Source organism: Aquarana catesbeiana, linkage group LG01 (genome assembly GCF_042186555.1).
Source record: "Aquarana catesbeiana isolate 2022-GZ linkage group LG01, ASM4218655v1, whole genome shotgun sequence".
Classification (NCBI taxonomy): domain Eukaryota; kingdom Metazoa; phylum Chordata; class Amphibia; order Anura; family Ranidae; genus Aquarana; species Aquarana catesbeiana.
The window spans coordinates 568484859-568511723 of NC_133324.1; the positions used below are offsets into that span (position 1 = coordinate 568484859).

General features: G+C 43.0%; 1 protein-coding gene across 3 annotated transcripts in view; it reads right to left on the reverse strand.

Annotated features, from left to right (window-relative positions):
- The window catches only part of LOC141106419 (THAP domain-containing protein 5-like), a 61969-nt gene that overhangs the window by 27555 nt on the left and 7549 nt on the right, over positions 1 to 26865 (reverse strand). For 2 of the 3 annotated variants that reach the window (XM_073597192.1, XM_073597209.1), the window contains exons 3-4: positions 17629 to 17917; positions 1929 to 2093 (exon numbers count right to left, since the gene is read on the reverse strand). In XM_073597192.1, coding sequence (XP_073453293.1) covers positions 1929 to 2093; positions 17629 to 17917 — 454 coding nt within the window. The remainder of the gene's footprint in view (positions 1 to 1928; positions 2094 to 17628; positions 17918 to 26865) is intronic. The other variant, XM_073597200.1, reaches the window with a different exon arrangement.

Consider the following 26865-nt stretch of genomic DNA (forward strand, 5'->3'; position numbering starts at 1 on the left):
GCTGGAAGGATGACCTGACGCACCATGGAAACTATATATTGGCATACCTCCCAACTTTTTGAGATGGGAATGAGGGACACCTATCAGCAAAAGTATGCAGGAATAGGACACACCCCTTGCCACGCCCCCTAAAAGGAGAATTGTAAAAGAAAACAAGATTTGTTAAACCCACAAATGCTTTTTTTTTACCACTTCTATTCCTTTATATTGGTTTTTGGAATTTACAAATGCAACAATTTAAAAATCAGATGAAAGGTTTAGCACTGGGAAACACTTTTTGATAGATAAAAAGTGCATTTTATATACATCTATATAGATCAGACCAAAATGAGGGACAAATGAGGAGGAATGAGGGACCTTGCTCCAAATCAGCGACAGTCCCTCAAAATCAGGGACAGTTGGGAGCTATGCATTGGGAGATCCTGTGCACAGCTTTGTACTGTGAATACTTATCCCCAAAGTGTGGGGAGGAGAAAAGTCTGGACACACAGCGTTAGGAGAAATAGATGATGGTTGTGTAATAATGTTGCTGGTGTGGGGCACAGGTTGGTATTTAGGGAAGAAGTGGTGGGTCATTGCCTAGTGCTGCTAGTATTAGAAATATGTGAGACTAGTGGTAGTTGAGCAAGAGCACACAGGCCAAGAAAAGTTCATACAGGCTGAAATGCGGCACAATAAGCAAACAGTATAACGGTTTTCTAGTTATTGTTTGGGCAATATTACTGTATCAAAAAAATGTAGGTGTTACTAAACCCAGGAGCCTGCATTCACTATATCTGGTCTCCCAAAGTACACGTGACATGGAAATGCAATAGTTTTAGTAAATATAAACAGCTAAATATCTTTTTTCATCAGCAGTATATAGCAGTCTTGTGACTCCTATCAGTGTCTGGTTACAGCTTGTAGGAGGAGTTTTCATTCTCCCCTGAGTGTCCTATGAGGCTGCAGGACCCCTGACCCTCTGTCTAGACAATGCTGATTGGCCCTGTTCTGATCACATGCACTCTCCCAAGAAAAAAAAAAAAAAAAACTTTCTAGCAATACACACCAAACTGAGCATGTGTAGAGTGCCCCAAGGCTCTATTCTATCAGGAGATGGTTTGGGGACTGTGGGAGAAAGGGAGGATCAAAGAAGACCGAATCAACCAGCCTTTTTACACAATGCAGAGGATTAACCTCTTAGATTCCACAGTGAGTATAACAAGCATGCTTTACAGCGTAGATTAATTTTACTGTTGTGGGTTCAGTAAAACTTTAAATTCAAAAGATGCTATGATTTTCACTTATATTGACTGTGAAACAAACGCTCACTCAGAAGTCTTCATCTGAATAAACTGTCTGCAAATGGAGTAGATGGCCGTGTTTTTGAAAGGTTATGTGTTAACATATCACTATAATACCGGAGGAAGGTATTTTGAATAACAGATTGCTTGTCTTATTAAGAGCAGGTTCACACTTGGGTGGGTGGTTGTTGCAGTGGGTTCTCAGCCACAACCACTCCGCTGCTGCTCAGGAGATGCGTGGTATAACATTAACCCTCATGGCACCCCGACGCACTGGAAAAATGCAGCGCTGTTTCCACGCTTCGGAAAACGCACCGCACTTGCGATTTCTGCATGGGCCATGTTTTCAGAAAAGGTGTAGGGACCTTTTACTTGCATTTTCTGGAGGCAAAGCTGCCTATTCAAGTGAATGGGTTGTTGTGCCCAAGCAAAACATGGCTTGCAGAGCCACACAAGTGTGAACCAGGCTAAAGACACATAAAAGAAAAATAAAGGGCTCTACAAACCCCTTCCACCTGCGCACCTAAAGACACATATGGATGCTGAAAACAACAGAAATATCTCAAATACTACTGCATATCTGAATTTCTAGGCTTGACAATAGACACAGAAGTCAGCCACCACAGTGAAAGCTTTCAGCTATACCTTAGAATTTACCACAACTGCTTCTTGCTTTTCTTGGTTCCCAGGTGCGTCTGTCCCCTGAATTTCTGTTGCTGGTAGTGAGGACTCTGTAGTTCTGTCAGTAGTACTTTCTGAATTCTCACAGGGCCCACTTGCCTTCATCAGCTCTTCTGTGTCAGGAAATGGCTATAATACAGAGTTAGAGATCTCTATAACTAAAGCAAGCTAAGTCCAAATGGACCCTGTCACCATCCTAAAATTTCTGGTAAAAGCACAGAACAGTCAGTTGTTTAATAGGCTTACTTGCAGCGTTTTTGCTTTCCATAACTGGTTCCTTACTCACTTGCAACATGCCTCTGAACTTGCTAGAAAATTGGACTACTCCCGAATATCCTAGCACAGCCCCTCCCTCCTTGTATGTCATAGTCCTCTATTCCCCTGGAAGGGGCTAATTACGCTCTGTGTTGACCTATCTCCTCTGCTCTCCCCTTTCCGCCTTATGTAACCTTATATGTAGCTGCAAGAGGAGGAGCAAAAAAGAATACTATAGAATGTCACTTGAGTGGCAGCTCTGAATTTGCTGGGGCTGCTGACATTACATCCAAAATGGTGGCACCCAGCAGCAGTCTCAGGGCTTTTTGGAGGTCTACACAAGGTACTCTTTTACAGGTAAATAACATGCATTGCACTGTTAATGTTAAATGCACATACTATAGTATAATCTTATCAGAATATTGTTGTTGAAATGAATGACCCGATGACCCTTTAATGTTTAAAGTGGTAGTAAACGCAGTTTTTCCACTTGTACCTACAGCTAAGATTATAATAAAGGCTTACCTGTGGTTTTGAAGCACCACTAAAGCTACATGGGGTATAATTTTTGAAGCAAAGTCAAAGCAAAGCAAAAGTAAGGTGTAAACAGGACTGTAAGCTAACCATTTTATTTAGTGACAGGAGCTTTGACTGGCATTCAGAGAGCTTTAACAAAGCGTGTCAGAAGCCTTGTTTTGAAGCAAGTGTAAATGAGCCGTTAATGTGTATTGAAGCCGAAGCAAGTGTAAATGAGCCCTTAAATATTTGTTTCAGTGTATAAATGTCAGCATAACACAGCCCTAGTTCATTTTCAGGAAGAAATATCACCTCTTCATAGTGACACAATACCACTACCTGGCAAGTGCACAAATTAAAATTTTAGGTTCTGTATGTTATGATTCCACATCCCACCATAACTACGTAGGTCTAAACAAAGAGGAAACTTGCACAAGGTACGCATGTTTGAACATTAGTATTCCTGGCTAAGATTTCCTGTGTTTATGTTGCATGCATTTGCACATTGAAACCAATAGGCTGCAATTAGAAGAAGTTAAAAAAATCCTGTATGCCTAAAAACGCTGATTTTTTTCGGTGGTAGTGTGCAAGAGGCCTTATGCAATGGGAACTTCCCGTGGTCTAAACTTTCCTGTCCTGTATGGTCAATAAACAGGATGCAGTAGGGGAGTGGGAAGTGACACACGGGTTCTCTGGATTGCAAATTAGTTGCCCACTGCAACGAATGTAATGAAAAAAAAAAGTAATGGCTATATTTAATATTTACAATTTCTCATTTCAAAACAGTACAAGGGTCTGAATACTTAGGACCATGTGATATTTCAGTTTTTCTCTTTTAATAAATCTGCAAAAATGTCAACAATTCTGTGTTTTTCTGTCAATATGGGGTGCTGTGTGTACATTAATGAGAAAAAAAAATGAACTTAAATTATTTTAGCAAATGGCTGCAATATAACAAAGAGTGAAAAAATTTAAGGGGGTCTGAATACTTTCCGTCCCCACTGTATATTCTGTAGTTCAATTAATTAATTAAAAAAAAAAAAAAAACTACTGGCAACGGGTGTTAGGCATTGCAATGTTAAGAGTCATTTATCAAGTATACCAGTTACAAACTGTGGACTGTTCTTTTCATAAACAAAAGTATACATGAAATTATGTATGTACTGCCGTATAAAGTAGTATACATTACATTTTCTTTCAAAGCTGATTTTGAAAGAAAATAAGACCCCTTTAACACCGGCGTCAGAGGTAAAGCGGTTCTAAAGCGCCGCTTTACCGTTGATTTAGCGGCGCTATTCGGCCGATAGCAGGGCGGTTTTAACACCCCTGCTAGCGACCGAAAAAAGGGGTTAAATCTGCCCGCAAAACGCTGCCGGTATCGCAGCCCCATTGATTTCAATGGGGAGCTGTGGTGAGTTCACCACTCCTTCACCGCTCGAAAGAAGCTGCTGGCAGGACTTTTTCTGACGTCCTGCCAGCACACCACTCCAGTGTGAAAGCCCTCGGGCTTTCACACTGGAGTGAATGGAGCAGCTGTTTTAGGGCGGTTTGCAGGCGCTATTTTTAACGCTATAGCGCCTGCAAAACGCTCCAGTGTGAAAGGGGTCTAAGTGAGTAAATAAGTAAATGTCCAGGTCAGACAGTTGTATTAACAGTATATGCTGATTGATACACCCAGAGATTTTCAGTTTTGATGTCACAATTTATTATGTCACAAAAAGAAATCTTGTATTAGGAAATTGAAGGATTTGAAAAAAATATATTTATTTCTTTATCGTACATCACGGGACACAGAGCACCATAGTAATGACTATCTGGGTTTATATGCTACCTTTAGGTGATTGGACACTGGCAACCAATAGTAAGAAGGTTCCTCCCATATAACCCCTCCCATACAGGAAGTACCTTCGTTTTTTGTCAGTGTCTTGAAGGTGATGGTCACGGCTGCGAAAGCTCTTTCTTCAGATAATGTCCCAGTGTGGATGGTACCCGAGCCCTGGTTCAAGAACAGGATCTTGCCTGTAATGTTTTCTTATGGAGCTGGACCCTTGTGATATGGTATTCCTGGTCTTTTATTTGCCCAAGGAAACCTAAAGGGTGCTTTACAGGTCCAGGGGTGTGGACCCTAAACAAAAGGGGACCCGGTCCCTAAAGGTCCTCAGTGGCGTTACCCGCGGTGATGGGGGAAGATTGGGACTATCTCAGGCCCTGCTGCGAGGATCGGTGAGTGCTTCCTTTGGAGGCCCATTTTTTACATTATTTCCAATTAATGTAATGCAGATTGTGTCAGATTGTGGTGTCTGTTTGTGTCCACTGTGATGGTTCAGAGAGCGGTGCACTTAGACTAAGGTTCCCGCTGGGGACCACGCGGACGGTTCGCGGGCGCGTGCACGCGGGTAGCACACACGTCAAGGTGGCGCGTGCGCAGCCCGCTCCCTCCTGTGCACGCTCTAGCGCGCGATGGCGGCATCACGGCCGTGTGTTTCCCGCGGGCGTGCGCTTGCGCAGTAAGTCCCGGGCGTGCGTGCGTCACGTGACGGCGCATGCACATATAGGGAAGTCAGACGCCTGTGTGTGTGTCAGTGCTGTTCTTGTTGGCTCAGATTAGCCAGGAGACGATCGCAGTGGGACAGAGAGCTGGGCACGTGAGTCGGGCATTTGCAAACTTTGTAAGGAGGCTATAGTATTGGCTTTGATACAACATATAGCACAGTGAATTGCCTCAAAAAACCTGTAAGCGATGTCTTCCAGAAAACGAGGTGTAGGGAACAGGGCTAATCCAGGGGTTAAAGTGACTCCTTCAAAAACAGGAGGAGATCAACCTCAGGCTACTGCAGCACCTGTCTCCCCTGAAAGACCTGCGGCATTTGGCCTGGCTGAGCCATTGCATTTGTCAGGCGTTGTGGCCACCACCAATATCCCTGCTTCGGCTTATGTTACTAAGGATGACTTAAAGTCAGCTCTCGCTGGTCTTGAAGGCAAAATAGCGGGTATAATTGCCTCAGTAACACAGGGAGGGAAGAAACGAAATAGATCTCCCTCTCCTGAGCCTGGTCCCAGTGCTGAGTCACTTGAGCACCAGGACTCCCTTAGCCAATTGGGTCCTGTGATTTGGGTCCTAAATGAGCAGAGGATTTTGAGGAGGTGGCCATAGGGGATAAAGATGCTGAAGCAGAGGAGTCCTCAGCGGGGGACTCAGGTTCTGAGGAACCGTTGTCAGCTTCACAATCCCAAAAACTGTTTATCCAGTCTTTAACCGAAATGGTGAGAGCAGGTTTCAAGTTGCCCCCTGTACAAGGGCCAGAACTTTCCTGTTCTACATTGGGATCCTTGCGACCTCAGCAAGGTTCTCAGGCGTTTCCTGTGCATCCATTATTGGAGCAGTTGATTTACGCTGATTAGGAACATCCGGACAGAATATACTTACCTCCTAAAAGGTTTTCTTTTTTGTACCCGATGGAGGAAAAGTTCAAAAAAAGGTGGGATACGCCTTTAGTGGATGCTGCTATTTCTTCAGTAAATAAAAGCTTAACCTGTCCAGTGGATAATGCCCAAGGATTTAAAGATCCAGCGGATAAAAAGCTGGAATCCTTGCTAAGGGCCTCCTTTGCGGTGGCCGGATCAGCAGTACAACCAGCTGTTGCGGCTATTGGGATCTGTCAATCCCTGAAGGACCGTTTTAAAAGACTGGTCAGGAACCTACCCTGTTCAGGAGGAATATTCTGATGAAGTAACAGAACTTCCTTACGCTTTATGTTTTGCAGTAGACGCATTAAAAGACTCAATCCAGCAGATGTCTCGCTTTGCGCTACTCTCAATACATATGCGGAGAGTTTTGTGGCTAAAGAACTGGTCAGCCGAGATGCTATGCAAAATGCCACTCGCAGCTTTTCCCTTTTATGGGGAACGTTTGTTTGGAGAAGATCTGGATAAGTATATCCAAAAAATCTCAGGCGGTAAGAGCTCCTTGCTTCCTGTGAAAAGAAGGAATAAGCAGCCTTCCTTTAAAATTCTGAACGCTCCTGGGCCAGGCGCATCTTCTCCCAAAAAAAATAAATAAAACAAAATGGAGTGTAGTGAGGCTTGTTTGATCATGTAAAACACTTCAGTACCGTGACTCTATGGTTGCCTTCCAACCCCCATAAACAATGCAACAGGTTGTCCCAAACAGAGGGGGACCAAAAAAGAAAAGCGGGGCTCAGGGGAAGGCACACTCAGTATGTAGTCAATATAAAATCTATATTTATTGGTACAAAATGGATATACATGGAGATATGTGCACAAGCATGATCACAAAAAGTATGATGATACTGCCCTTATATAATTGATCAAAAGTCTATTTTGATCAACTACAAAACAAACACAGACTAGGGAAACATAAAACATGTATAGGTAGACAGAAACAAGACAAATGCGTCCGGACGTCTTGGCTATTGATGTCTACACAAACCACCTGGGGAAATTGTGCAGCAATTGCTGAATACGGTTTGTGGTGCAGGCATCAATACCCCCGGGGGGAGGACGGCTCATGAATGGGGGGGTATGGGGTGGTGAAGGGAGGGCAAAGGGAAGTGGAGGGGTGGAGGAGGGGGGGAGGGGAACCTGGAGGGAGGTAATCGGCCGTAGGGTAGGATGCTGGTATGAGGTCTGTGGTCAGACTTCAATGTGTCCTGGTTAGGAAATAGGTGTTGGTCATGTGGTACAGCTATGGGATCACTGTTCCCAGGTTCCGGAGTAATAGGTTGCAGCGTGTACAGTCCCCAGTGCGGGTAGACTCTATGCAGGAAATGCTATGATAAAGTCAGTTGGTGACAGGTATAGGTAAAGGAACATGGAATATAGCCAAGTACATTACCACTTCCGGGTCCCGTTCTAAACTGCTGAGGTGCTTCCGGATGGCGGTGGCTCCAATGTTGTGAACAAACCTCCCTGTCACCATGTACACTTCCGTGTCCTGACCTGGGTAGTTATCCGTGATTCGTGGTATATTGCTGGTATGCCACTATTTTATGGCTGTGACCATACACGCAGGTACACCTATCGTCCTACATACGGCTGCTCCAGACTTTGGAGCGGGATGCTCCCTCGATGTGTGAGCCGGCTAGCCCCCACGGGGGATGACAGCGGGCGTGACGTCCGGGCGCAGTGACGTCGACGCGTTTCACAGGACAAATGTGCGTAGCTTCATCTGGACGTATGGTTGACGTGCAGGGGCTCCTTCTTATTCACGTCCCTTCCTCATGTACGCCCACCTAATAAATTAAAATGAAGGAGTATCTTTTCGTCTGTGTATTGTCCAGATCATCCTTCTTTGTTTGTCTGCCGCCTTGCTTGTATAGAAATCTTAGCCAGTCATAATTGCAGAGAGTTCCTTCCGTGTTATATTAAACGGACAAGTTTAAAAGATGGAGATATACATGGGAAGTGTGGTACAGTATAGGTCATCATGCAGAGAGCTTTTTGTTGTTGTACTGTCTGTTTTTACATCGATCCAAACATCTAGACATGGATTCGTACATTTATATTACAGACAGTCCACTATGTCATATGACCATATTTAGGGGATACACACAATACATATACCCTGTTAATTAGATGAAAAGAGCTGGTGGGGGAGTTAGAATCGTATATGAAGGTATATCAATATGCAAATGGAAAAGCGGGGAGGGGGGTGGGGGGGGGGAAAGGGGAAAAAAAAAAAAAAAAAAAAAAAAAAAAAAAAGGTCCTCACACATGATATAGCGTCTTCTAATTTGTTTAGGTTGCCAGAAATGGCTGGAAGTTTAGTTCTGTGTTTAACCCTAAGGGAACCAGAGAGCTTAGGCGGAAGATCCATCGTTTTTCTTTCTGTTGTAGGATCTGGTCAAAGTCCCCTCTTCTGGGGGACAGGTTAAGGGCAAAGATTCCCTTCACCTGCATGCCAGACAGTTTGCCCTGATGATATTGGGCAAAGTGTCTGGCTACCGGTTTCTCCGGGTTCTTTTCCAGGATTTCCCTCATATGCTCTCCTAGCCGGATTCTAAATTGGCGCTTTGTCTTGCCGATATATATCTTCTTGCACGGGCATGTTAGCATATATATGACTCTGGTGGTAGCGCAATTGATGAGGCTTTTGATCTCGAAATTATTTTTATTTCGGGAGTCACTGAGAATTGCTGTCCTATGCACGTAAGGACAGACCTGACAGTGACCACATGGGAACATACCCTTGCTCCTGGGGAAGCAGGATAGCCACGAGTTATTGGTATTTCTAAGGTGTTCAGAGTGAATTAAGGAATCACCAAGGTTTTTGGCTCTTCTCGCAACCATTTTGGGAGTGGGACCCACTATTTGGGCTATACCAGGGGTGTTGGTCAGTATGTCCCAGTGTTTTTCCAGAATGGTTTTAACTGTGTCCCATTGAGAACCAAATTCAGTGATGATTCTCACTGGATCTGGGGCGCTGGGAGGAGGAGGGGCACAACGTAGATTTTCTGATGGCTTTCCATCTAAAAGAGCAGGGCGGTCCTGTCCTGCTACTTTACGTTTAGCCCTCCTAAGTTGTTTGTGAGAGTATCCGCGTTCCCGGAAGCGTTTATATAGCTCATTACTTTCGTGTCTATAATCTTCCTTACTAGAGCAGTTTCGCTTTATGCGGAGGAATTGACCCACGGGAATACTGTCCTTAAGCCACTGCAGGTGGTGGCTATCTGCTCTCAAGAGTGTGTTCGCAGAAGTCTCTTTGCGAAATGTCTGGGTCACCAGGGAGGAGTCCCTTCTACTGATGAATAGGTCCAGAAAGGAAATCCTTTCTCGGTCCCACGTATATGTCAGTTTGATGTTCCGATCATTGGAATTGAGATGGGTGATGAACTGTGCCAGAGTGTCCTGGTCACCCTTCCAGATGACAAACACGTCGTCGATGTACCTGAGCCACGTATGTAATGGCTCAGGTACATCGGCGAGGCGTATACCTCATCCTCCTCCCACAGCCCCAAGTGGAGACAGGCATATGCTGGGGCCCAGGGTGCACCCATAGAGGTGCCATTAATTTGCTGATAAAAATTGGAGAGGAATTGGAAAAAGTTATTTTGGAGGGCAAAGGTTAGCAGGTCCACTAGGAATTCATTTTGAGGGCCACATTTGGGGAAGTGTTTGTCAAGGAAGGTTTCGACTGCTCTAATACCCCATCTGTGGGGGATCGACGTGTACAAGGATTCCACGTCGATCCCCACCAGAAGGAGTTCCCCCTGAGTGTTGATCTGGGAAATATGTCTCAGGACATCTCCTGTGTCCTTCACATATGATTTCAGGTCTATGACCATCTCCTTCAACAAGCTGTCCAGATATTTACCAATCCTCTCGAGGGGACCCCTTATTGCTGAGACAATAGGTCTCCCCGGGGGGTTTTTTAGTGATTTGTGTACCTTCGGGATGATATAGAATATTGGTATATTATATTCATGGATGGTAAGGTAATTTAGTTCCCGTTTCGTCAATAGACCCGCCTCTGCTGCTAGTTTTAATTTGTTATTCAGGCTGGTGACCAGGCTGGGAAAGGGGTCCCTGGAGAGTTTTTTATAGGTTTTATCATTGCCCAGTAGGCGAAAAACCTCTTTTTCATAATCTTTCTCGTCCAGGAGTACTACATTCCCCCCCTTGTCACTCCTTTTTATAACCAGCTGTGGGGCTGCCGTCAGTTCGCGAATGGCCCTACGTTCCTCCGAGGAGAGGTTGTCTTCATTTTTTATGCTCCAGTCCATCTTGGAGAGATCCGCTTGTATCATATCCAAGAATAGACTAAGCCATCTATTTTTGTTGAGTGGGGGCATCTTGATAGACTTGATATCGAGTCTGGCCTGTCTTTTATAGGGGGTGTCTTCAGCTTCCTCTCTCTCATTTTCCTCCAAGAGGGAACTGAGGATAGCCAGTACATCCTCATCTTGGTTCTCGACTATGTTGTTGCCTGTTACTGACCCCTGGTTACTGGTATGGATGAAGCGCAGGAAGACCTTACGTATAAAGAGGGTGATGTCTTTAAATACTGTAAATTCGTCCATTTGGTTAGTGGGCGAAAAAGACATCCCTTTTTGTAGAAGATCAATGTGTCTCTTATTTAATTTAAATTTAGAGAGATTAATGATTTTCATGTCATTCCTATTCTCTTCATCCATAGAAATATTAGTTATTTCCGTTGGCTTCTGGTACGGGCTCCCCCCCTGGATACCTGTCTCTGCGGTTCGGGGGCTAGTTGTTTGTGTGGGTTTGGGTTCGCGTCTGGGTTTTTTCCCTTGTCTATGCCCTCTGCCCCCTCCCTCTCTAAAAAAGTTACCGTTTTAGTTACGCTTTCTTCTTCTGTGTCACTCTGAGATTTTTTACCCCGTGATAGTGATCTCTTATTCCTTCTTCTAGAGTTGCTTCTACTTCGTCGTGGGGTTAGATCAAAAATGTCTCCCTTCTCCCAGTCTGTCAGGTCCCGCCTAAACTTAGATTGTTTTGTTGCTTTTAAAGCAGACTGCGTCTTTTCTACCTCTTTTTTCAGGGTCTCGTTAAGTTTCTGGAATTCCTCTAGTTCTTTATAGGGTTCTAATCCTTGGGAGCTTTCTGTTATTGCTTTCACCAATTCCTCTAGTTGTATTTTTTCTTCCTCCACTATTAATTTCATAACAGATATCCCGTGGTCTACACAGAGCTCCTTCCACTTTTCCAAAAATCTGGGGCTGTGGAGATGCTCTGCAGGTATAACTTTGTCTCTAAGTCCTCTCGGTACTATCCTGTTAGTAATATAGGTTTCCAGGAAGGACACGTCCCACTTTCTGTTTAGATGTTTGATAATCAATTTTTTATGTTCCTTGAACCAAATTTTTACCTCTTCCTCTTGAGTGGGAGTGGTCACCGTGTCCGTCCTGAAAGCCTGACTAATCTCTAGATACGTCCAGATGAAGCTACGCACATTTGTCCTGTGAAACGCGTCGACGTCACTGCGCCCGGACGTCACGCCCGCTGTCATCCCCCGTGGGGGCTAGCCGGCTCACACATCGAGGGAGCATCCCGCTCCAAAGTCTGGAGCAGCCGTATGTAGGACGATAGGTGTACCTGCGTGTATGGTCACAGCCATAAAATAGTGGCATACCAGCAATATACCACGAATCACGGATAACTACCCAGGTCAGGACACGGAAGTGTACATGGTGACAGGGAGGTTTGTTCACAACACTGGAGCCACCGCCATCCGGAAGCACCTCAGCAGTTTAGAACGGGACCCGGAAGTGGTAATGTACTTGGCTATATTCCATGTTCCTTTACCTATACCTGTCACCAACTGACTTTATCATAGCATTTCCTGCATAGAGTCTACCCGCACTGGGGACTGTACACGCTGCAACCTATTACTCCGGAACCTGGGAACAGTGATCCCATAGCTGTACCACATGACCAACACCTATTTCCTAACCAGGACACATTGAAGTCTGACCACAGACCTCATACCAGCATCCTACCCTACGGCCGATTACCTCCCTCCAGGTTCCCCTTCCCCCCCCCCCCCTCCACTTCCCTTTGCCCTCCCTTCACCACCCCATACCCCCCCATTCATGAGCCGTCCTCCCCCCGGGGGTATTGATGCCTGCACCACAAACCGTATTCAGCAATTGCTGCACAATTTCCCCAGGTGGTTTGTGTAGACATCAATAGCCAAGACGTCCGGACGCATTTGTCTTGTTTCTGTCTACCTATACATGTTTTATGTTTCCCTAGTCTGTGTTTGTTTTGTAGTTGATCAAAATAGACTTTTGATCAATTATATAAGGGCAGTATCATCATACTTTTTGTGATCATGCTTGTGCACATATCTCCATGTATATCCATTTTGTACCAATAAATATAGATTTTATATTGACTACATACTGAGTGTGCCTTCCCCTGAGCCCCGCTTTTCTTTTTTGGTCCCCCTCTGTTTGGGACAACCTGTTGCATCTTCTCCCAAGAAGTATCGACGGCCTCAACCACCTGCCTTTATCAGACCTCAAGGTCAGAAAAGAACTTGGATTCAGAAGCCAAATAAGGCCAATGCCAAGTCCTCCTTGTGAAGGGGCGCCCCCACTATTACAAGTGGGGGGCAGACTGCGGTGGTTCGCAGATGCTTGGGCAGGGTTGGTACAGGACAAGTGGGTTATTTCCACTATAACGCAAGGCTACAAAATAGAGTTCCGAGATTTTCCCCCCAAATCGGTTTCTGAGATCAAGAGTTTCTTCGGATCTAGAGAAAAAGAAAAGCCTATTCCTAGCCTTAGAACAGCTAAAAAGGCAGGGGGTGATTGTCAAGGTTCCGCACAAAGAAAAGTTCCAGGGGTTTTATTCAAACCTATTCACAGTGCCAAAGCTAAATGGGGAAGTAAGGCCCATTCTGGACCTCAAATCCCTCAATTCCTTTCTAAAAGTGCGAACCTTCCGGATGGAATCGGTTCGTTCAGTAATGGCATCTCTAAGAAAAGGGGACTTTTTAGCATCCATAGACATCAAGGATGCATACCTGCATGTGCTGATTTTCGGCCAACATCAAAGGTTTCTACGTTTCTCAGTAGAGGGGTGTCATTTCCAATTTGTAGCACTACCGTTCGGTCTGGCTACGGCCCCTCGAGTCTTCACAAAGGTGTTGGCTCCGGTATTGGCTTCTCTAAGGTCCCAAAAGATATCGGTGATAGGATATCTGGACGACCTTCTGTTGAAGGACCAGTCCTATTCCACCCCATTAGAGAACGTTTCAACTACAGTTCATGTTCTGAGATGCCTAGGTTGGATTCTGAATATGGACAAATCAGCTCTTCATCCAGTTCAAATCCTAACATATCTAGGCTTGATCCTGGATACGACCCAGGAAAGGGTGTTTTTACCCCCCTTGAAGGTCAGCTCAATAGTAGAGCTGGTCAGGAAAGTCAAGAGGGTAGAAAGACCCTCAATTTGATTGTGCATGAGACTGCTGGGGAAGATGGTGTCATTCTTCAGCGCAGTTCCTTATGCGCAGTTTCACTCCAGGTTGTTCCAGAGAACAATCCTAGAGGCTTGGGACAAGTCTGTCCTAGCCTTGGATCATCCAATGTCTCTATCCCCAAGGGTAAAACAGGACCTCTCTTGGTGGTCAAAGACCAGCAACTTAAAAAAATGGGAAGTCCTTTCCACCAGTAACTTGGAAGGTGGTAACTTCAGACGCCAGTCGTCTCGGCTGGGGAGCAGTATTGGAAGAGGCCTCCGTACAGGGAAAATGGTCCCAGGTAGAAAAAACCTTGTCGATCAATCTGTTGGAAATTCAAGCAGCTCGCTTGGCCCTCGTATACTGGACGGCCAGGCTGCAAGGGTCTCCGATCAGAGTCCAGTCCAACAATTGACTTGGGCAGAGAGACACGTGCCATCTCTGTCGGCAGTCTATATTCCGGGGGTGGACAGTTGGCAGGCAGACTACCTAAGTCGTCAGCAGTTGTTACCAGGGGAATGGTCCCTTCACCCTGAAGTTTTCCTTCAAATTTGCCAGCGTTGGGGGATGCCAGAGGTGGATCTCCTGGCATCCAGGTTCAATGCCAAGGTGGACAGCTTTGTGTCCAGAACCAGGGATCCACTTGCCGTGGGGACGAATGCATTGGTGGTTCCCTGGGATCGGTATTCTCTCATTTACGCCTTTCCTCCAATACAGATGCTGCCGCACCTGTTATGCAGGATAAAGGTGGAGCAGAAAACGGTAATTCTGGTGGCCCCACGAAGGCCAAGGAGGTCTTGGTACTCACAGATTGTGAGGTTGGTGGTAGGGGACCCATTGTGTCTTCCGCCCAGACCTGCTGTCCCAAGGTCCCATATACCATCCTTCTTTACGGTCGCTGAATTTGATGGCATGGCTATTGAGACCAAAGTACTAAGAGACCGTTCTGTTCTGGCTACTTTGATAAATGCTAGAAAGCCAGTGTCTAGAAAAATTTACCATAGAGTCTGGAAGTCATACATCTCATAGTGTAACAAGAGAAGATGGCACCCTCGCAAGTATACAATTGGAAGGGTTCTTGCCTTTCTGCAAGCAGGAATTGACTTAAACTTATCCTTAGGAACCATTAAGGGACAAATTTCGGCCTTATCGTTTTTTTTTCCAGAGGCCAATCGCGTCTCATTCTTTAGTACGAACCTTTATCAAAGGAATACTACATTTAAGGCCACCAATTAAACCGCCCTTGTGCCCATGGGGCTTGAACTTAGTGCTTTCAGCTCTACAGAGTCAACCCTTTGAGCCTATTAAGCGTATTCCTTTGATCCTACTGACTATAAAATTAGTCTTTTTGGTGGCTATAACCTCAGCAAGAGGGGTCTCTGGGTTGACCGCAATTTCTTGTGAGAAACCCTTTCTGTTTATTCATCAGGACAAGGTGGTAATGCGGCCCTGTCCGGATTTTTTACCCAAGGTGGTTTCCAGTTTTCACTTGAATCAGGATATCATTTTACCTTCCTTCTTTCCTAACCCTAAGTCTAAGGAGGAAAGATTGCTCCATTCACTGGATGTGGTGAGAGCTATCAAGGTTTATTTGGATATGTCAGCCCCTTTTCGGAAATCTGACTCTTTTTTTTGTTCTGCCTGAGGGTCCTAAGAAAGGACAGGCAGCAGCTAGTTCTACAATCTCTAGGTGGATTCATCAGGTCATTATCCATGTCTATGCGTTGAAACACAAGGTTCCACCTCGATATCTCAAGGCTCAATCTACCAGAAGAGTTAGTAAGTCATGGGCAGTGCGCCAACAAGTGTCGATGGCTCAGATTTGCAAGGTGGCTGCTTGGTCTTCGGTTCATACATTCACCAGGTTTTACCGACTGGATGTTAGCCCTCAAAAGGAGACTGTTTTTGGCCAGAGCGTGCTGCAAGCAGCTTTATCATTTGGAGCCTAAAATAAGGGGGATTTAGGTATGTTCCCTCCCCTCAAAGGCATTGCTTTAGGACATCCCAGATAGTCATTACTATGGTGCTCTGTGTCCCGTGATGTGCGATAAAGAAAAATGGATTTTTAAAACCGCTTACCTGTAAAATCCTTTTCTTGGAGTACATCACGGGACACAGATGTCCCTCCCCTCTTTTTCTGGGATCTTCATTGCTTGCTAAAAAAAACTAAGGTACTTCCTGTATGGGAGGGGTTATATGGGAGGAACCTTCTTACTATTGGTTGCCAGTGTCCAATCACCTAAAGGTAGCATATAAACCCAGATAGTCATTACTATGGTGCTCTGTGTCCCGTGATGTACTCCAAGAAAAGGATTTTACAGGTAAGCGGTTTTAAAAATCCATTTATTCTCACTACTCTTTTTTTATATTTCAGTGACGATCATCAATTTATCCTTGGCTATGGTAATATATTCTGTCATTAAAGTGATGGTTTTCTGTGATCCCTACTAGGCAGGGCTTTTTTTCAGGGGGAACTTGGTGGAACTCTGGCTCAGACCCTTTGGTGCCTGTTTACCACAATAACTTGTAAACACATAAGTCTGGTTTCTGTGTTTACAAGTGACATCTCTGCACTATGTATGTAATGCAATCCTGGTAATTAATGCCCCTTGAAGACCCTCCTACTGTTTTCGTGAAATTTGACTGACCACACCCACTATTTGATGTGATTTCGAGGGTGTGTGTAGGGGGAGGGGTTTTGCCAGGCCGTGGTTAAGTTCCAGCACCTCTTGTTTTAGAGAAAAAGTCCTGCTACTAGGTAATGGAGATCAAATGATACTGCACTTAGTGTCAGCAAAACCTTAGACAGATTTTTCTAGCAATACACATAGCATTTACTGAGAGCAAATCTCTAGGTAAATGGGCAAAAATATTTAGTTTTTGGCTGAGCTGTAGTTAGCTCAGACTGATTGTATAGTTTTTCACCTGGGTTTTTCCCTTAACATTGGCTTGTGATTTCTCACTGTTGCCAGCAGATGTCACTGGTATCACTGGTCATAGTATGAAATTTCACAAACAAAACAAAGTTATGAATATTTAAATTGTCTTTCACCAAACCAGTAGGAGGCTTATGCCACTGGTGCATGCTGGGGGAGCATATAAATATTTGGGACAGGCCTAGGGTTGCCACCTCATCCCTTTAAACCCAAACATATCTGAATTACACAGGTTTTAATGCACATAAGGCACTAAGTGAGTTTAATTACCACCTTAATCAGTCACAGAACCTGTGTAATTCATATGTGTTTGGTTTTAAAGGGATGAGGTGGCAATCCTAGACAGGCCATGTGCTCACTATCTTCCCCTGGGCCAAGGCCTAAAGAAATGCTGCTGGATGGAGCTCTGTTTTTGGGCCTAATGTATGCTGAAGTGGTCCTGAAGCTATCCTGCCTGGTCTTGGGGAAGCTGTGCCAAGGAGGAGACCCAGGGTGGCCCCTTGCTGGAGAGAGCCAGGAAGAAGGCCGGTCCCTTAGAAGGGCCTGGTGCCTCACTTGGAGGATGCACTGAAATTTGGGAAAGCGTTTACATTTTTTCTGGGTCGGCATAAAACTTCTGACAGGGTGAAGCAGGGCATTTATCTGGACTTTGAGAGTCTATAAGTGATTTGCTACAGTATCTGGGACCCCTAATCCTCAAACTGTTCTGCAATAAAACTTTAAAGACAAAAAGTGCCTGAAAAAAACAAACAAAAAAAACAAAAACAAAAAAAAAAACCAAAATCATCACATCTGGGTTGCTTGGATACACAAAAAGTGCAAAGATGTGCAATCACATATAGCATCTCAGCAGTTTTGTGCAGGCAAACTAACAGAGATGCTTTCCATTAACTACACCTTTTCCATTGCTCTCTGCTTCATTAAAAAGTTCATGGGTGTCCTAATGGTACAACATGCTATATGAAATATCATTTAAATTCAAACATAATCTCACAGTGTACTCACTTACCTGATCTGCATTTTGAGTCTCCATTTGATTACAGACTATAACTACTTGCTCATCAGCTTTCTTTTTCTTCTTCCTTTCTAGCCTCTCTTTGAGATGCTTTGGAAATCCATTGAAAATAGAAGGCACAGCATCAAGCCGTAGACGCGGCACCATGGCCCCTGGACGTAACATGTAATCTCTGTCAGTAAAATGATCACTGCAGATTCTGCTGGATGCAGAGGGTTTCCAATTTTTCCGTCGGATTGCTATAACCCACTTGGAGACCCGTTCAGGATCTTTAATTGGAAACCTGTAGGAATTTTTACAGTTATGTTATAAATATATATGTATATATAATCTATTCTCATGGTTCAGTCCATTTAAAACTGATATTTTGCTGACAATATATTTAGACCACCTACTATTTTTTTAAAATATATTTTGCTAATATAATGGGAACCTGTAACCATTTTATATCTAGGGTTGATTAAAACCTTTGTAAACAGACCACATTTTGAAGTTTTTTCAGCTTTTCAACCACTTAGCATGCCAAAATGTCTGTAATTAGCCAACAGGCCTGACACAACGTTAAAGGGTAACTCCACTTTTGTGGGGGAAAAATAGCAAATAAAGAAAAAATAATATAACGTGTACAATTGCGATACAAGTCATATTGTAATTGTATGTTATTAAAAATTACCTTTCCTTCTCAATCTGTAGCTGCTGTAATTTTCTATAAATGCAAAGCAATATGGCTACCTGGAATTGTTCTGTACACAGAATGTGTTCTGACCACTCCCCAGAAACATCATTTCCTGCTTGTGTGATTGGCTCACCAATTTTCCCAGAAGTCTGCACTAAGATACAAGTCAGATTTCAGGCATCCCCTGCGACAAAAATGTCATTTTTGGTGAGATACTCCCAAAAGGAACCCGTCTAAAGGGATGTAGGCCCAGCAGATTCCTCATTAGTGCCCTGCAGCTGTCACAGCTGACTGTTAATTATGAAACCACTTCCATTAGGCCAACTCAGCCCAGAGGGAGTTCTTCAGAATAGCAAGAGGTAGGAATCTGCAACAAAGGTTGTTATAATCCTTGCAATGTATATAGATCACCCAGGGGGAATGTTTTTTTTTTTTTTTTTTTTTTAACAAAAGTGGAGTTATGCTTTAAGGAATAGAAGAGCAAATACAGTATATACAGTACATGTGCTGCAGGTGCACATAAAGTTTATGGCCAAGTTCACACTTTCACATCTTCTGAAATGTGATCCCTGGGGGATCACTTTTCAGAGTGCAGCTAAACAACCACGATCAGGCATTCAGGAGATAATCCTGCCGCCTCCCGAATGGCAAAAAAAACAAAAATAAACAAAAAACAAAAAAAAAAACAAACGATAATTTTCAATAGGACTAATGTGCGTTTAGATTGCAATTGCACCACAACCCCATTGACTTGAACTACTAAGTTTGACAGGCAGTCAATCAACTTGCCGCCTAAACTTGACATGCTGCATTCATTTTAGTATGCGAACAGCCCCCTCTGGCAGTTTAGTATGCTTTAGGTGCGTGATAAGGGTGTAGTAAAACTGCAGCTTCACTGATTTTACTGCCCCCTGGCCACCCGTGTGAAAAAAGCCTAATTGAACCTTATTAATAAATTAAATACAGTCAGGATGCATATACAGTAATAAACATGCTTCTCTTTTACTTTTTTTTTTAACCTCCAAGTGCTGCAGCAAGGGTTAAAATACCTTGTGCTGGCAGCACATAGTAGAGACAGACTCTGGCTTTCAGACACAAAGCAGGAGCCCAACACTGAAGGCTTGCATTGCCGGATAAAAACAAACAGTGGCGGCTGCGGTCATCAGATCTAGGTAAGTAGGCATCTTTGGAGGGAGGGGGGCTATGTTAGTTCAGGGAAGGAAGGCTAGAAAGCAAAAGAGCGCATTGTTTTAAAATGTACTCATCCTTTACACAAAGGGCCAGTCCACTGTCCATCATACTGGGGCTAAACTATGGCTAGAAGGAGTAAAAAGTGTTGAGGTCAGTTGGAGAAAAACAAGCCCCAGCATCAGGCGTTAGTAGGAATAATAAATACCCTGCTGTCAATGGTCAGTAAAAAGTAATACATGCTCTGGTGTCAATAGGGATAATAAATTCCCTAGTGTAAGATGTTCGTAGTGGTATTAAATACCCAGGTGTCAGTGTTCAGTAGGAGTAAAAAAAATTGCCAGTTTCAGTGATTAGTCGGAGCAAGAAAATGTCCCTGCCACAGTGGGAGTAAAAAAAATACCCCAACGTGAGTGATCTGTAGGAATAATAAATGCCTCTGTGTCACTGCCAGTAACAATGGCCACACCTTAGTGCAGGGGTAGACAACCCCTGGCACTGGTGCCACAAGCGGCACATGAAGCCTCTTTTGGCGGCACTCGACTCCCTCCCCATCAGCAGAGCAGTGCAGGGAAGTGTCAGTGAGACACTAATGTATTCCAATTTCAGAATTCCCCACACCGCACCTGCACTGAGGGGGAGGCACTGTGCCCCCACACATTGTAAAAGATGGGAAACATTGTTTGATTCTCTAACTTTGCTGTAGCTGCGATCGTCAGCTTTTGTGATGGGGAAGAGATTGGGTGCAGTTCTGCTTGGGGGGGGTCCCTGTTTCCAGGAGGAGGAGGAGTACCTTCATTGGCCACTGCTAAAGCCAATCACAGTCCTGCTAGCCCCGTCCACCATCTGGAGGAAGATGACTCGCTTGGTTGCCACTACTAATATCAGAAAGAAGGGATTTCACTGTGATTGAGAAAACCACAATCAGGTGACAGTTTGTGGAATTACTGTTGAGGTTCTGGGAACTTTGTTGAAATTATTCCTGAACCTTTGCGTCACTTACTACTTACCCCTGTACTCTGTGTCCCTATTTGGCCACAGCCAGTATTCAGCGCAATGAAAATCACATCCAACCACTTTTTCTCAGCTGAGGGGACCCAACTTATGATCCTGCACACAGGTCCACTGCTTTCAGAAAATTCCCCTGACCTGGGTTCATCATTATGCATCCATTCCAGACGCTTGTATGTGACATCACTTACAAGCACGTGGGCTGGATGCGAGAGGTGGATCAGTGTTGCCAACCGCCAGTATTTTTACTGACAGACAGTAAAAAAACTGCACTTTTCTTCTTGCCAGTAAAAAATATGGCTGTGACACTCAGTTCCAGTCCAGAGCTGGCAGGGACCATCCAAGTGCCTGCTACAATGTAGCAGGCACTCAGATGGGGGGGGGGGGTTTGGGGGGGGAGTCTGGTGGAGGCAGAGGCGGTGCTTGAGCATGTTGTGTTATGTCATGGTGCAAGGGAGCCAAGCGGAGCGGCCAGGAGAGGGTCTGCGGGATGGGAGGAAGGACAGCCAGGAGCGGGACTGTCAGTGCTGTTTGGACTGAAGGGGCCACCTGGCGTGGAGAGAGGCTGTCACTGTGACCCAGGAGGGGACGCGTTGGTGAGGTGTCATCATCATCTGTGCTGCTGCACACTGCTGTCAGTGTTACTGTGACAGTCAGTTTCATGTGTGTGTGCTGCCCTTTCTATTTCTTGCTCTTCAGTAAGTGGTACTAACATGGAAGAACATTTTGCAGCTAATAAAGTTAATTGGCAACAGGTCAATAACATGATTGGGTAACATGATGAGAGCATCTTAGAGAGTCAGAGTGTCTCAGAAGTAAAGATGGGCACAACTGCTGCTTCCAATATGACATTGGTGGGCATGAGCACATTCAGGTAAGGGTCCACAAATGCAGACAGTGTGTGTTTGGGGACTTGCACCAACATGGCTGTCAAACTGGAAGCAGCGGCTGTGTCCATGCTGATGCTGCATCCTAACGGACATAAATGGTGGAACAATTATGCATTCTGTGCAGGTAAAACATGACCCTCATACTTACTTACGCTTAACCACTGTATATAATATTGAGCCCCAATAATATAAACCGTTTAGGGAGAGCTGCAAGTCTTTCAGCTAAGGAAAGCTGGATAATTAAACCAAAATTAAAAGACAAACGGCGCTCATCAAAAACCACTCTAAATCAGTATCATCAAACCAACCACAATATAAAGTGCTATACTAAAAACTAAAATGGCATAGACTAATTATATATAAAAAAAAATCCTGAATATAAAATTCATAAATGTATACTGTATATAAAATATATATATAAATGGTGACTAATAAAGTGCTATACAATAATCCCAATAAAGTGCTTGGTGCAAATCACATAAATGAGTTAATATACAAAGATCCTTATGATGCTTGCTGTGATTCTCAATAAGGTGCTTGCTGTGATCAAAAAAACAAAATGGTGATTCTGTGATGAGAAACTCCAAAAATTCTAACGGAACAACTTCAATGGAAAGATAGTGCTCTCGGGTGAAAACACTCCGCACTTACCAGAAATATTTGACCTCTTTTCTCAAAGAAGGTCAAAACTGCTTCAGGTAAGTGTATCCCCAAGTAGAAGTTAAAATTTATCCTCCATTGATGTCCTTTTGGATGATTATTAATCAACACATCTTAAAAGACATTCCTGTCTTTAAACGATCCTTTATAAACTTCATTTGCAAGGGGGAGACTTGAAAGATTCCCTCATAGTGTAGTATTTCAAATGTTTATTGCAGAAAATAAAACAATTGTACATTCATTGTACACAATAAAAACGAGCATCAATGACGAACTGAAGAACGCTGGTTTTCGCTCCACCTGCATTCCAGAAGCCGGAAATGATGTGTACTGGGAAGTCCCACCCTACGCATTTCGCCAGCAGACGTCTGACGTCATCAGGGGGTCACATGACCGGACACGTTGCCTCCTCTTATATACCCCATTTTCCGCCCATACATAATAATCAATCCAATCAAAATCAGGACCTTCCCATCCCTAAAGGTTATCCATTCATCTCCCAATGTTAACACTTTATGTATACCAACTTTATCAATCATCATTTATTAAAATAATATATAATAAAATAAAATAAAAATATATTTGGATGCATATGGAGACCTCTAGTGGTCGAAATAGGATAAGACATCCGATCCACATAACTAATGTGAACCTATGACCTAAAGTGGACATGTAGTGACTAAAAAATAAATGACAAATTTTAGATGCCAACCCCCTCTTCCCATTCATCTCTACGAGGACCTCTAGTGGCTGTATTGGAGAATGCCAAAACCATCCACATATTTCTTCCCAATAAACCCTATTAACCAGGCTATTTTTTGCGTTACAGCACTGCGTTACTTTAACTGACAATTGCGCAGTCGTGCTACACTGTACCCAAATAAAAATGTTGTCCTTTTTTACCACCAAAAGAAAGCTCTATTTGTGGGATTTGATCATCTCTGCAATTTTTATTTTTTGCACTATAAAACAAAAAAAGACCTACAATTTTGAAAAAAAACCCTATTTTTTACATTTTGCTATAAAACATAACCAATAAACAAATGTAAAAAAATAAAGTTTCTTCATCAATTTTGGCCAATATATATTCTGCTACATATTTTTGGTACAAAGATTTCCAATAAGTGTATATTGATTGGTTTGTGCAAAAGTTATAGCGTCTGCAAACTATGGGATATGTTTTTCTTCTTTTTACTAGTAATGGTGGCGATCAGCGACTTATAGCGGGACTGCGATTATTGCGATGGACAAATCGGACACCTAACTGACACTTTTTGGGGACCAGTGACACTAATACAGTGATCAGTGAGACATCCATGGACATGCTTTGTCTACAGAACAAAAATAGTACAAAAAAAACAATATAAAGAGAACAATGATCCCATATCTACTGAACACAGCAAAAAGGAATATTGCCTAAGAAACGGCTAGACCCGGAAAAACCCACACTAAAAAGAATGGTTTGAGAGAATAGACTACATTTATAAAATGGAATATCTAAGTAGTAGAGAAGAGAGTCAGGCAGAAAGATTCAACACTATATGGGAAAAGTGGGTAGACTTTAAGAAAACCCAGGATGTAAAAAGAAGAAGACCAGATAGAGATTATAATTTATATATATATAAATATATATAATAAGTGTGTATATATATATATATATATATATATATATATATATATATATATATATATATATATATATATATATACACACACATATACACACACACACACAGGGCTTTTTTTCAGCGGGTACGCAGTTCCAGCACCTCTACAACTGAATGTATTTTTTGGCAAGGATTGCTGGGGTGTGCTGGAGGGTCTATTGATGCTGGCTGCTGGGGATCTGTTGTCATTGTTGGGAGTCTTTTTTTGTGTGGGGGTCTATTGTTATTGGGCAGGTCTATTGTTGCTGGCAGGGGGTCTGTTGCTGGGAAAGATCTACTATTGAGGGAGAGGTCTACTGTTGCTGGCTGCTGGAGGATCTGTTGTTGCTGGTGGGGTCTATTGTTGTTGGGGTGGTATTTTGTTGCAGGAGGGCCCACTGTTGCTGGGGGGGGGGTCTTTTGTTGTGTGGGGGATCTATTGTTGCTGGAGGGTCTACTGTTTCTGGGGTGGGGTCTATCAAATGCCATACAAATTACTTAGTAGCACAAAATGATACTTGGTTTTGTATTCTTTAAAAAGGGACGATTTTGGAAAGTGGGTAGTGGTTGGAGCCAAGAGACAGTGCTCAGAGGTGGGTAGGGGGCAGAGACGAAGGGTGACTCAGGAGAAGGGAGTTCCTGCACCTATTTTCTGAGAAAAAAGCCCAATAGATAGATAGATACACATGAGGCTAAGGGGTAAATCATGTGAGTAGATTTGAAAATGTTTTGTGTGTGTATATATATATATATATATATATAAAAAAACACAGTGATCATAGGGGAAGGCAAAGATTCATGTTCCTGCTTAGCAAAAACAGAGGAACAATGCCTTCCCTTCTGACAGAACGACAATCTGCCTTGTTACTTAGGCAGATTGTTGTTCTGCCTGTGTCCTGTATAATTGGCGGATGCCGGCAGACATAGAGTCACAGCAGGAGCGGTGCGCATGGGTGCCCCAGACCCCAAAGTGTCAGACTGCATACTAGGTACGTGATCTGGTGCAGAGTGGCCGCCCTGCCACAGTATATCTATGGTAGGCGGTCCGAAAGTGGTTAAAGGGAGACTTAAAAGTTAGTGGATGGTATATCTCAATACTTAACCCCAAAAAAGTTTTGCATTCCAATTTGATTGGATCAATACAGAAAAAAAAAGCTATGTTTTTATTAAAATATATTCAAAAAATTGATATAAAACAATTTAAATCTATGTCCAGGTTCAGGCCAACTGGACATAAAGTATTCAGTTCAAAAATCCACTTGATTTTATATTACAACCCTTCCAATCACGTTCAATCTTTTGATTACCACAGATGGTATAATCTGTAATGGTTTAACACTTTGTGTTTGGGTAAGCCTTTCTTTATATTATTGATATGTTCATTTATTCTAACACCTAATTTCCCTGTGGTATGACCCACATGCTGGATACCACGACACAATAAGTATGTCACATGATCACTCTAACAAGTGATGAACTTTTTTAACTTATATTCTTTGCCTGTATATTTGGACCTAATTGCAGTAGCCCACCTAAATTTATTTTTGACCGTTTTACATGCATTACACCTTCTACAAGAAAAGAAACCAATCTGGTACAAAAAAGTGCAGGTTCTTCTAGGGGGATCTGATATATTACTTGCCAGCTTGCTTGTGGGCTCTTCGATAAATAGATTTTGGCTTGGCAGGAAGTAGCTTGTCTAAAGTTTTGTCTCTCAGGAGTATAGGCTAGTGTTTTTTTAATTATACCTTCGATTGATTTATAATCTCTATTGAAATCAGTTAGAAAGGCTATATCAAACAGGTATTTCTAATTATGTCGGCCAAAAGTGTCTAACTATTTCTTGAACTGTATTTTTAACCGCTGTTAACATCTAGTTCTTATAACCCTTCTCTTTAAACCTTTCTATTAATATTTCTGATTGTTGATGAAAATCTGCAATATTGCTACAATTCCGCCTTATACCTTATAAGTTGGAACTTGGGAATTCCTCCCAAAAAATAAGATGGTGACAGCTTCCCATAGGCATGTAGCTGTTGCGGTCCGTATCTTTGAAAAAGGTTTTAGTACCTAATATTCCTTCATTCTTGTTTAAGAGCAAATCAAGAAAATTTACCATTTCATGACTCCAACCTGCTGTAAATACGAATCCATGTTGGTTACTATGAATGTCCTCCAAGAATTCTTCCAAGCCCTTTACTGATCCTTTCCATAAGATGACTATGTCTTTTATATAAGGCCATTTCTGGTTTATTTCTACCATAGATCTCTCTTTCCTCCCACTGATCCAACATAATATTAGCTACACTGGGGGCCTATTTGGCCCCCATGGCTACTTCTTTAATTTGATTATAGTAAGATCTCCCATGCCAAAAATAGTTGTTAGTCATCGCTAATTCCAACGCTTTAATTAAAAATGTATTTTCTGCTGGTTTTAAGTCTGATTTACCATCTAGTGCTGTGTTAACCGGTTCAATACCGGGCATTTTCACCCCCTTCCTTCCCAGACCAATTTTTAGTTTTCAGCGCTGTTGCACTTTGAATGACAATTGCGCGGTCGTGCGACGTTGTACCCAAACAAAATTAACGTCCTTTTTTCCCCACAAATAGAGCTTTCTTTTGGTGGTATTTGATCACCTCTGCGGTTTTTATTTTTTGCGCTATAAACAAAAGAAGAGCGACAATTTAAAAAAAAAAAAACACAATATTTTTTACTTTTTGCTATAATAAATATCCCAATTTTTTTTAAAAAAAACAACCAAATTTTTTCCTCAGTTTCGGACGATATGTATTCTTCTACATATTTTTGGTAAAAAAAAAAAAATCGCAATAAGCGTATATTGATTGGTTTGCGCAAAAGTTATAGCGTCTATAAAATACGGGATAGATTTATGGCATTTTTAAAAAAAAAAATATTTTTTTTTTTTTTTTTTTACTAGTAATGGCGGCGATTGCGATTTTTTTTTCGTGACTGCAACATTATGGCGAACACTTTTGACACATTTTTGGGACCATTCACATTTATACAGCGATCAATGCTATAAAATTGCATTGATTACTGTGTAAATGTGACAGGCAGTGAAGGGGTTAACCACTAGGGGGCGGGGAGGGGTTAAATGTGTTTCCTAGGGAATGCTTCTAACTGTAGGGGGGGGGACGC